Source organism: Gordionus sp. m RMFG-2023, chromosome 1 (genome assembly GCF_954871325.1).
Source record: "Gordionus sp. m RMFG-2023 chromosome 1, tfGorSpeb1-WG-v2, whole genome shotgun sequence".
NCBI lineage: Eukaryota > Metazoa > Nematomorpha > Gordioida > Chordodea > Parachordodidae > Gordionus > Gordionus sp. m RMFG-2023.
The window spans coordinates 43,302,709-43,315,174 of record NC_088775.1 but is presented as its reverse complement, the minus strand read 5'-3'; the positions used below and the strand labels follow the sequence as shown (position 1 = coordinate 43,315,174).

Genomic DNA, 12,466 nt, shown 5'->3' with positions numbered 1-12,466 from the left:
CACGATAATCATATATAAATCAACAAATATAACATAGGAATTACTTGCATCTTTTTTTTATACATGAAATACATTAAAGTAACAAAAAAATAAATAAATAAAATATAGTTAAATATATAAATATACTACGTTTATGTTATAATAATTTATTTAAAAAATATAACAATCAAAGATATTATAATAAATTTGATATATAAAACAATATAAATGATTCAAAAAATATCTGCATAAAGATTAATTTTGATTCAAATTTTAATTTCCATTTTCACAATAAAAATCATTTTTACTTAATAATCACTGTACATATATTTAAATAGGATAAAAAGCTCTAAAAAAGCAGTATAAAATATGAATTGCTGGTAAAATTAAAAATTGCATTAATAAAAAATATATTTAAATAAGAATATAATAATAATTGAAAACGGGCTATAAAATATGTAAATTTACAAAATTAAAAAAATTATAATTTTCTGCAAAAGAACTCAATAAAATTTTTTTTATATTAATGTATTTTTTAAAAAATATATTTTAGTTCTAAAATTTTTTTAAATATCAAACTGCCATTAAAAAATTTAATAAAACTATATTTAAGATGATTTGATTCCTTTCATCATATCTCAATCATCGAAGATGCGAAAAGAGATTTAAGCTAGATTTAATTTCAGGCTAGATTATTTTTTGTGATAAAATATAAGAATGAGTTTGGAAATGGAGCTAAACTAAACTGTTAAAAAAATTATACTCTGTGATTTTAAATGATAAATATTTTAATTTTAGATTTTAGTATTTAAAAATAAATGTAAATAGGATATAATAATAGTGTCTTATTATAATTATTATTTTGTCAAATTGAAAAATGGCGTTAATATTATCTTAATAAAAATGGCCAACATACTTATGCATTATATTGACCAAAACTTAACTTCCAACTCCATAAAGTGGCTAAAAAATCAGACAAAGGTGCACTTTAAAAAAACCAAGAGCAAAACAAAGGATAAAAACTAAAGACAGAAAAATATAAGAAAAGTGCATTCTAAAAAATAAAAAAAATAAGAAAACCAATATTATAAAAAAAAATGCATTTTCCAACCCATTTTTATTAAAATCTATTAGATAATTCTTTAATTTTTCAAAATTATATTCAAATAAAAAGAGCCCTAAATAGAAAAACTAAAATCCAAACAAGATACTTAATAATTCCTAATTTTATGTTTTCGTCGCAGGCATCAATGTGGAACCTTGCTAATTTTTAGTTTAATAAATAGATTATATTAATTACTAAAATGAAATAAAATAATTAAATCTTAGTCATGGTTATCAATAAAACTTTATTTACCAAATATCTAAATCAATCAAAAATATATTCAATATAATAGAGGACTACAAACGGGCTTAAGTTTCAAATAAAATATGACAGGTTTTTAAAAAATATAAAATTATGCTTCCCCCTTTTTTATTAAGATAAAATGATAATTAAATTTTTTTTGGCATTGGAACTAAGTGATTTTTATTTAACTTTATAAAAATGCATTTATTATATTTTTCAATTCGGGCTGAGTACGAGGTTAAAATAAAAATTCAGTTAAGGTTCGGCCCTATAAATAAATAATATTTCGGGCAGGGTTTAAAAATTGATAAGGGCTCGGCCCGATAAAAAATTCAATTTACAAGGCTCTGCTAAGTAATGACCATTAATGAGTCACCTATTTAAAAATTGAATGATAAAATCCTTAAAAAAATAGTAAGAATAAGTTAAAATTTGCGTTGAACTGTTCTGTTGGAATATTATTTTAAACTATGATATACTTTTTTGTGAATATTCCTATCAAAAACGTTCCAAAATCGCAAAGTTTCATCGCCTGCGCCAGTCACGATAGACTTACCATCAGGAGATAAGGCCTAAATTGAAATAATTTTTAAAATCAAAAATAATACAATTTTCCAAATTTCAGAAATAAATTCTTAACCTAACTCAAAAGACATCAAGGTGCTTCAAAATAGAAGCGACGATGACATAAAATTTTTATTATTAAGTCTACAATGCTATCTATATTATAATTTGTCGAGGATTGTAAAGCATTATATGTAATTTTTAAGAAAACCCTATATTATATTTTTCTATTCTTCAAAATATATTAGATTCTTGTATTTCGTTACCGATTTCTATTCTTATAAATTACCGTTAACAAAATTGGTCTAAGATGGAAATCAAACTTAAGTCGATCGTTACATTATGAATGATGCCTAAAATTTGAAACCCTCGCTCATCATTCGATTAAAAAATGTGTGAATTAAATTTTATAATTTTGCTTAATTATTTTTGGCCTCTTGAAATAAGATTTTTTTGTCTACTAGATGTAAAAAACCCAAGTATGAATTTCGGGAAAAGGTTTGGCATGTCTAGCCATATGTATTATAACAACCTATTGTTATTTGAGTTATGAAATTTGATTTTTTTTTATTGATTTAATTGTATTATTTGCAAAGAAACAATTAATCGGTAAGTAAAAAAATGTAATAAATTAATTTTAAAAAAAGACAATTTTTATTAAATGACTTATTTTGATAAATATTTGTCTTTTCCCGTATTTTTGTAGCTGTAATAGCTAGGAGGCAATTTTGGATATTCTGGTTAGTCTATTTTAAAATAAAAAAAATTTACACTAGTCTTTATTTAATACACATATCTTTCAGGTGGATTCACTTTAAATTACTTTAATCTTGATTGAATTATTATTTTAATTAAGATTTAGATTCGACTATTAAATGTTTAATTGATATATATTATATAATATGCTAGTTTCAGACCCTTGATCCCAAATACTGCACAGAAGCCATTTCATTGGGGCCAATGAATTAAATTAACCCAGGTTTTTAGTATGTAAGGTCATAAAAAGTGACAATATTGAATTAGAAAGAGTTATTTGGAAATAAGTTTAGAAGGGCAGTACCATTCTTCATTACAAAGGAGATGATATGCCTATATATGATCTTCAAAAAACAATCTGAGATTTTTTTCAATGTATTACTAGATCAAGCGAGAAATTCGTTGGAGGAAGGTCTCCAGCAGTTAAAGCTCTTTCAATATAACAAAATTGATAATTGAGCCTGAAAGAGAGCTAAGAGAATATAGTCAATTAAATATTTAACAGATCAAGAGTTTTGGTATCAATTTTTTATGAATATCACATTGAAATGGTGAAAAAATTGTGGATCGGCATAGCTTGACATTAGTTTTACCCTAGCCAAAGGCTACACTGACTATTCTTCTTTTCTTTCATCTAACCCCCTAAGAGACTCTTTCTACCTGAAGGCCGGGCTATGGTAAAGCTTAGATTTTTTAAAATTTATCATACCAATCTTATATGATAGAATCATAAATCCTTGAAATCATATATATTTTTTAATGTATAAACCAAATATAAAACGCGATATGAGTGTCCAGTCAAGACGGTCATCTGGGACAAAGAAGGGTATTTCCATATAACTATTTGATTTTGAGAATATCCGTGTGTGCTAACCTGTTAAGAATTGTATTTAAAAAATTTTAAGCATTCAACTGTATTAAAAATAGAGAGTAATTGGTTTAATGTATGTAAAGATATAAAAAAAATAATAACATGACTTTGTACTAGTATAAACGGGGATACCCGCAATCTAATATATTATAATATAATATAGGAAAGTAATCATACATAATACAAACATGCGCCTTTTATTTTTATAATATAACATCCGGGTTCATTTAATATATTTAAAATTAACTAGTTGTCATCTGCAGGCGGCTGCTCCTAAAAAATTACAAACCCAGTTTTTAAATTTTAATTATATAAATTAACGCAAGAAAATCAAATAATTGATCATATAACATTCATTTTCTCAATACTTTCAATTTAACTTATAAATATCTAACAAAATAGAGCTGAAATTATTCAAAATGACAAAAATTTAAAAATCAGTGTTGGGCATAATAATAAGAAAACCTAGCAGTTAAAAAAATTATTAAGATAACTTATGCTGAACTTATAATGGGGAAATAAATCAAATCTGGACCAAGTCTAAAAATTTGACCTCTAAAGATTTCTGGTATTTATAGAATCTTAGGGTTTTTCAATCATTATAAAATATAATCGTATGTATGTTTTGCAATTCAATAATCTACAAATTTCTTTGATCTTTCCAAAATTATAAATGATATTAATGTCTTTTCTAGACGTGTGAAGTTGAGAGAAAAAAAAGGTAAATATTCAAATACTGAGAGGAAATACTACCTATCAGTAACTGATTCATAAAAGATAGGAATATATTATTATAGGGAGAATAACGGCTTTATTATGACGACTATTTATATTCTAAAGTTTCTCATATTTAGGATGCCACTTAAAAACGATTATTCGTGTTAAAAAAATTTAGAATATTTCGCCATTTTTAGTAAAAATAAAATAATGAACTCACAAATTCGTCCGGGTGAGCCATGGACCAGGCCAGATTACAAACCTGGCTGCCTGTATTGATGGCGAGTCTCGAGCCCTGCTCGGCAACAAGCGTGTTCCAAAAGCGGAGACTGCGATCAGCTGTCCCGCCCCCACTCACTAAGGAGCCTCGCTGGTGCGGGTTCCAGGTTATGGCCTTCACCGCGGCAGTGTGTTCTTTGTATATGTATAGCGTAATTGCAATAATTTTTTTTAAAAATGAAATATATTTTATATGACATAAGAAAATACAGTACTATTAGTTATTAAAACATAAAAAATGTTGCATCATGTTTCTCCAAATTTAGATACCTGGGTCAACTCAAATAATGATTTTTTAACATGTTATTTTAAAACATAAAAACACAATACTGACATTTTAACGGTAAAGAATAATGCTGCCCTATTATGGGGGGGGGGGGGGGTTCATCATCAATTGTTGGCCTGAGAGTTAAAGAATGAATATTGATATGAGAAATAAGTAATTGTTTTATTTAATAATTAATATAATATAATCATAAGAAATAGTTTTTTTCATAAAAAAAAATCTACGTCTTTTATATAAAATAAAAATGTAATTATAAAAGGGATATATATATAAATTTATATAATTATTTATGTAACGAGTTAAATTTAAATGAAATCAATTTATTTCCAATTATTTCTGTCGAACACGAATGCGTTATATTAAGTTGAACATGTTTGATTATTTTAGTTTACAGCACTAATATTACACGATTAAGTCATTTACCAATTATTTATATTTTTCTTTGAAATGTTGAAAATTTTAATATTATAATCTGCGCATTGTCCATAAAAAAAGTTATCAAAATATGCAAAAAAATTAGCCCCACCTCCTCCAGAGAAAAATCTCATTTATGGAACTGCCCTCCTTTTAACCCCATTTGGGTTACATGGAATAGGGTTGTATGTTGAAAAAAAGGAGAGGATATTATTATTCATATAACAAATTGCAAAATGAAATAAAATTTTAAAAAATATAAAAATGTCAGGAGAAAAGGCTGAGGTGATCTTTATAAAAATTCAATCTCGGGTGGTGGGGGAGTTAAGCCGGCAAACCACACTAAAATACTTGGTTTCCTATATGCATACTAAAATTTCATAACAATTATAAAAATGAAAAATTTGTCCTATCGGTATATTATAATTTTAATAACCTTTTTTAAAAATTGCTTTTTTCGTTTTTATTTAAAATTATAATTCCTTGCTAAGATAATCAATTACATAAAGGCCTACCAGTATATTCCCTCAAAGGTGTGACTGCTTGACGCAAATCCCATAATAACAACTTGTTGTCGTTTCCACCTGTCGCTAAGTGAACGTTATCAGGAGACCATTTCATACCACAAACCTTTTTTTTAATGTGCGGTTAAGTTAATAATAAACTATGAAGTTTTAAATTTAAGATGATTAAACACAATATAACAAATTAAATATATGGAAAATAATTAAAATAAATGAAGATTATGGAATGTTATATTTAAATAATCATTCGTGCGAGAAGTAACATAAGATACTAATTGACCGCCTTTGAGGGTCATGATGTAAGAATTTATTATTCGGATAAAAAGGAACATTACAATAGAAAATTGGTACGCCTCGTGCCAATATTTTAAAATAAAATCGCCTGATCATTCTTTTAAATGGGTATTTTTTTAATTGACAAATTCGATATAATAGATACGTTATTATTAGATAATAGAATTTTTATTTTAAATTGCAATCAATACATTTGCATTATATTATACATTTAATTTTTAAAATCAACAAAAAAACACAATTTTTTTTCAAATTTTGTTAAAAAATGTATATATTATAACTACGAATTGATTTTCTTTTCTCATAAAAATAATTACAAAAAATCAGTTTTTGATTATAATTTTAATGAAGACAAAATTTTATTTTTATATATTGTAAATAAAATAATTTTCATAATATAATATAATTTAGCTTTCGTTTAATTTTCCCTAAGAGGCATAAAAGCATGAAGCATCTTCAGAAAAAGTGTTTGGCCTTTGAAACGAGATATTTTTCTTGTGCATTAATTCCAGTGAGGTTAGCTTTACAAAAATTAAATAAGTCTAAGATATTAAATATTTGATTCTCATATGGATGCTGAAGAATCGCTTTTGTTACTAATTTGGTATGAGTTTCTATAAAATTATATTATTCCTTAAGATTACATAATGAGCCTTCTTCAATTGTCACTTATCACCTTTGACATTTATTGATATAAAACGTTTTTCTCAGGTATTATACGACTGTATTGGATAAAATTTCACAATAACAATTATACTATAATCTCGAAAAACATTCACAGGCTTTATATTTGGATTGGGCAAAACACCCTTTTCCTTGACAAAAAATTCTTCGTGTTTTTAGGGTCCAAAAATTTGGCAAAACCATCAATATCTTAATTTCGGAATGTGTTGTTTCAAATTTATTTTTCAATTGATTAATGATTTCACATTCATCGTTAATATTATAATTATCTTCTGAAGAAATTTTTAAAACATCTTTATTAATTTTTTCCTTACAATTATTTTAAAACAGGATATCTTTTTTTGCTTAAGCGTTTCTTCTTAAATGATGTCTCGCCCATTAATGGTAATGAATATTTAGATATTCGAGGGCACCATCCCTTATATATTCCTCATGAAATATGGATGTTGAAGGAAATGAGATACTGGTTGAAGCATTGAAGACAGATTTTCTAATTTTATCGTTAATTGTTAAGATTTAATCTGGTTAATCATCCTGGTAGCCTTCGCAACGTATGTTTATCCAAATTTAATATATTTTATGTACTGTTTAAAAAGAAGGAAGAAAGTTCAAATGTTATCAAGTAAATATATATCATAATTAACAATACCCCACCTCTATTTAAATACATAAAATATTTTTACAATTAATGATTTATTAAGAATTTTTACAATTTACTAATGAATAAAATGCCACATAAAACAGATCCTAGGTCCAATTTGAATATATTAATTGATCTTATATACGTAAAAAAAATGCCGATTTAGTTTTATGATTATTTCCGGTTTTGGGCATTAAAATTCTTTTGACAATATTTAAAATTACATCACTTTAAAGGCCCACCATTAGGCTGTATAAAGAAATTTGAATGAGGCTTCTAGTTCAATTATATATAGATATCTAAAATTAAGGGGAGTACATTTTCCCCAAATTGCCTTGTTTTTTACCTTTAGAGGCCCATATCTCGCCAATGTTTAATGTTGGAGGTTAAAATGTTATCTATTTCTTTATTATAATATATTCTAACTCTAGTAAAATTACTAGAAAAATCTGAAGGGATTGGGTTGAAACTCATGTTAATTTGTCATGAAATTCACCATATATTTCACATCGACAATTTTAATATTATGTTATGTAATTAGAAAAAATGCTGTATACATCTTTTTTATTTGGGTGAAGCTTGCATATAAAATAAAAATAATAAGCATTAAATATTCGAAGTCACTTCTTGTTTATGTCCTGTCAACATCTTCTTCCAGTCAGATTTATTATCATTTTCCGGGCTAAATAGTGGCAAAAAGGTTTTTTTTTAAATTATATGATTTTAATATATGGTACTTCAAGTTTATAAATATGATTTGGTAAAATATTTCCAAATCATATTCAAAACCAATTATCGAAAATGGCAAAATATACATAATATATGATAAAAACCTTGGCACAGGTACTCTGGTATCTAGATGGCAAATGTCGCGGTCCCGAGATCCCGTGCACAGTGAATTCGCGTCACGCCACGCTAAAGCACCTATACGCCCCTTATGCACGCGCGGGTAGCAGAGTACCTGCTTGAGGGCTGACGCATCCCAAACGTGTACGCGTCCCTGGTGGGTACCTATGGCTAGGAAGGCCGGATGACCCCATCCCCGACTCCAACTTACAGACGTTACCTAGTTTGTTTATTTATATCATTTTACGAAATACAAAAGGCAGTCAAAACTAAATAAAATTTTCCAAAATTTCTCAATGATACATTATTCTTATGTTTATATTAAATTAATCAATAGCTCTTTTTTTAAATTTAAGTTTTAAAATAGTTTGACGAACCTTATCGCTATCTAATCGATTGAAGTCATTATTTCCACCTTCGAGGGTGCTGTCATCCATAACATTCCCTGTAAATCCAGGCAAGGGGGTGGATCGGTTTTCTGCACCGTCATTAACATATTGTGACTCGCGTGTAGAGTGTAAGGGAGTAGATGCGTGAAGAGCAGGTTCGGCTGAGTCTCGGGATGGGTTAGACGATGAGTAGTACATAATGGATGAGCGGGATGGAAGTAGTGAAAAACGAACCTCGTGGCTCAGGTCACAAAGTTTGGTTACCTTGGTGTAGAATAAATATAAGAATTTAGAATTCGGAAGAAAAATATATGTAAACGACTAAATAGGTGTTGGTTGTTATTTTGGAACTTATTTTTATAGAACTAAACTATTATGATGTTGATACTAATACAGTTTTCATACTTGACTGGTAATGGCGTTCCATAAATAAACACAGCTGCCCAGTCCTACAGCTAATATGTTCGAGTCAGACCAATCCACGAGGTTAAGATAAAAATCGTCTTGCAAATCGGGGGCATCCAATATCTTGTAAGGCATAGAAGGAATTTTTCTAAAGCACTTAATAATGTTAAAATTTAATAATAAACAAATGGTTATATTTTGGTTATAGGTGATAGTTTTGTAACTAATTTATAGGTTCAGGCAAGGTGTCAGACCGAACCTTGAGCCGTAACTTCTGGACCATAACAATAACCGAAATAGGAGTAAAAAGGAAAGAATCAAACCGTTATAAGAACTTCAAATTGGCATAAACCAGTTTTTAAATTTATTTATTTAAATTGATTAACATTTATAATATTTATTAATTTAAAGAGAATATATTTCATCAATTTTCATTAAAAAATAGTATAAATTTATATGATGGTTATGTTATCAAACTTTGTTTCTCTTATTCCATAAAATCTTTATATATTTTACTAATATACTTTTAATAATTGTTTTATAATCAAATAAAGAAATTTATCTTTAATTTTTGTAAACATTTTTATTGGATGATTAATAGGGGCCAATTAAATATATCTTGTGATTAATTCAAAAATTTATCAAAACTAAAATGCAGTGAAATGAATTTATAACCAAAATGAAAAAATAATGGGAATGGAACTCAACCGTTATGCTAATGGTTTATACCTTAGTTAATCCAATAAAAATAATTATATAAAAGTGGTCATTGTTAAAATATTATAAATATTTTTAGATTACTTTTCTAGGGGAACTCATCAAACTTTCAGTATCCACAGTAAGATTTGACAAGGAAAGGGGGGATACTTTTATAGGGTTGTCTTTTCTTGGTGTGAACTGTATAAAAGAAATAAATATATATTTGATGAATAAAGAATAGTGTACATATAAATACAGAACAATGTTTAGCACATGGAAAAATTTAATTAATAAACAAATGAACACATACCCTGAATAGCTTTCGGGGAGAGTAGTCAAAACTGTCATCATGGCTGATGCCTGGCATAAGTTTAGTCTCGTTTTTAATGATAAACATGGATTTTCCATTGAATAAACCACTGCCCATTCCACTCTCATTAGGGCGGAAGGCACTCTTGAGAGGAGATACATAGAGATCCACCAGATCTACGTCTGCTGAACATCTTGTATAGTTGGCCATCGATAATTCGGTACAACCATCTGAGTGAATTTGATTGCCACCATTTCCACTACCGGGCAGCAGCAAAATGGGGCGATATCGGTCAGTTGCCCCAGGAACCATGTAGTGGGGTACCTCCAAACCACCAGCTCCACCTGCGATATCTCTTTCATAAACCAATGTGCGAGAGTGATGAATTCCGGTGCGAAATGAGCCAAGAAGGAAAAGTAAATTCTGATCTGCTCCATGACCCATGCGATCGTTAAATGCTGACCCCAGTATTTCGTTTTCAAGAGCTGAGGAATAGCGCTGATTGATAGCAACACCTCCAGAGCGATACTGTAGAGGGGAGGAAGAGGGTTCAAGTCCACCATCACCATCAAGATGACGAGGTGAAACTATGTGGCAACGACGACGACTATGAAACACACCACGGTGGATTACAGTACCAGCAGGTTCAATTAGTTCAGAGGAAATGTCCGAGTTATCGTGATGGGTTGAGACCACGTCACCTACTGGAAATGGGTAGGCCCGTTTGACAGAACGCTCAAAAATAGTGGCCAAGTCAGTAATGTTTTCTTGACTAAGAGTAAGTCCATGTTCGATGCCCTTATTAATGTCATCACCATTATTATCTTCAAAATGGTCTAGTTTATCATCGGTCATTGTGTGTTTTATAGGATTTTGAGATGCGTCAATTTCGAAACGCAACCTCCTACTAGCCGAGCACAGCGAGTTCATAAGAGTATCATCCGGAGATGCAAGCGGCAGTTGCTCGGTGCTCTCACTTATAGCAACCAGTTTTTGCATTAAATCTGTATCCTCGTCCCTGAAAGGACAGACACGTTTAGGGGCAGCAGGGAGAATGGGATTATCAGGTGTCTTAAATATGTCGCAAAATTCTTTGGTTTTGGTCCCTTTTTCAGAGAGTTGGGAAGGTTCTAAGGGGCAGGAGTGGGTATAGAAATCGAAAAAACTAATTAATTTTACATTTCAACATTTTAATAACATTAGACTCGGCCATGTTTTTTAATGAGGTTTGCAAAAATAAAAAGCAAAAGTTAAACTACAAAAAGATCACCTGTTTCTTGTTGAAGAGTTTGGAATCCGTTGGAATGGATTGATAAATCCTCTTTAACTGGCGGATTCCAGAATGAATGTGTTGGTGTCGAAATTCCATCACAATCTAGTGGAAAGATCTCCATATCCTGGAGGGAAATCAAATCATCCTGCTCGTTAGATATACATTCACTATTATTGACGTTATTTTCGTCATCTTAATTTTATTAATTGGTAAAAAAATTGTAGTAATTAAGGAGGGGAGAAAATAATTTCGCTTTGTTACTTTTTGAGGAAAAAATAATGGTAGCAAAACAAATTTAAGTAAAAGTAACTGTTGCAGATGTTTAATTAAAGATGTTTATTTATTTTCAAGAAATGTCAATCAGATTATTATTCTTTTCATAATATATTTTTATAAAAATAATTTTTATTCTTTAGTCGGAGAATTTATGGAATCAAAATCATTAATGTTGTAGATTCATGATTATTGGATTATTGTATCGAGATATATTATTATTGATTTGGAATTTAATCGATACATTGATTCATTAATTTTTATATAGATTCTTGAAGTGGTATTTTTTGGATTTAATAAAAGTGATTTTGTAAATTTTTGTGTGTACGATTAACAAATTGGTGATGTTGTACCAGGATAGAAATTCTAACTAGGAAATATTTAAATAAAGAGAAACAAATTTATAGGACGTGGTTCCTAAAGAAGATCATTTTTATTCGAAGAAGAAATTTTTCTGAAGAAGATCATTCGAATCCGGATAAAAAAGGTAAAAAAAAATGTTTAAATATCTTTTTGGTACACAACGTAGTGGTCTATTTTTAATGACAAAATTTTTATTATCAATATTCTAATGAGAACATGGTTTATTTTTTTATTAGTAATCATAGGAATTCTAAAGAAAATAAAATGCAAATTTATAAGAATAATTTTGTTAAATTATTTAATTCGAGTTAATATAAATTGGATGTGACCAATTGTGTGGTTACAGCTTTAAAATTCATTGATTTTTTTATACATTTAATTAAGATAATTAAGAATAAATATGTTATAAATAAAGTGAGTAAGTTATATGATTCTAATGTTATGGATTTGAATCCTATGACATCTGATAAATATTTAGATTTTTCTGAAGATCTAAAAAATAGTTTAAATTTGATTTTACTGGAACTTAGAAATTTGAAGATTAAAAAAAGG

At 28.4% G+C, this 12,466-nt stretch overlaps 1 protein-coding gene across 2 annotated transcripts in view; it reads right to left on the bottom strand.

Moving 5' to 3' along the window:
- Positions 1–124: 124 nt before the first annotated feature.
- The window catches only part of LOC135922970 (uncharacterized), a 62,021-nt gene continuing 49,679 nt past the window's right edge, over positions 125–12,466 (bottom strand). For both annotated transcript variants that reach the window (XM_065457530.1, XM_065457531.1), the window contains exons 4-15: positions 11,276–11,470; positions 10,006–11,135; positions 9,798–9,893; positions 8,997–9,152; positions 8,580–8,855; positions 8,190–8,422; positions 7,981–8,038; positions 5,730–5,844; positions 4,456–4,649; positions 3,417–3,521; positions 1,807–1,899; positions 125–666 (exon numbers count right to left, since the gene is read on the bottom strand). In XM_065457530.1, the coding sequence (XP_065313602.1) occupies positions 622–666; positions 1,807–1,899; positions 3,417–3,521; positions 4,456–4,649; positions 5,730–5,844; positions 7,981–8,038; positions 8,190–8,422; positions 8,580–8,855; positions 8,997–9,152; positions 9,798–9,893; positions 10,006–11,135; positions 11,276–11,470 (2,696 nt within the window). In that variant the 3' untranslated portion in view covers positions 125–621. The remainder of the gene's footprint in view (positions 667–1,806; positions 1,900–3,416; positions 3,522–4,455; positions 4,650–5,729; positions 5,845–7,980; positions 8,039–8,189; positions 8,423–8,579; positions 8,856–8,996; positions 9,153–9,797; positions 9,894–10,005; positions 11,136–11,275; positions 11,471–12,466) is intronic.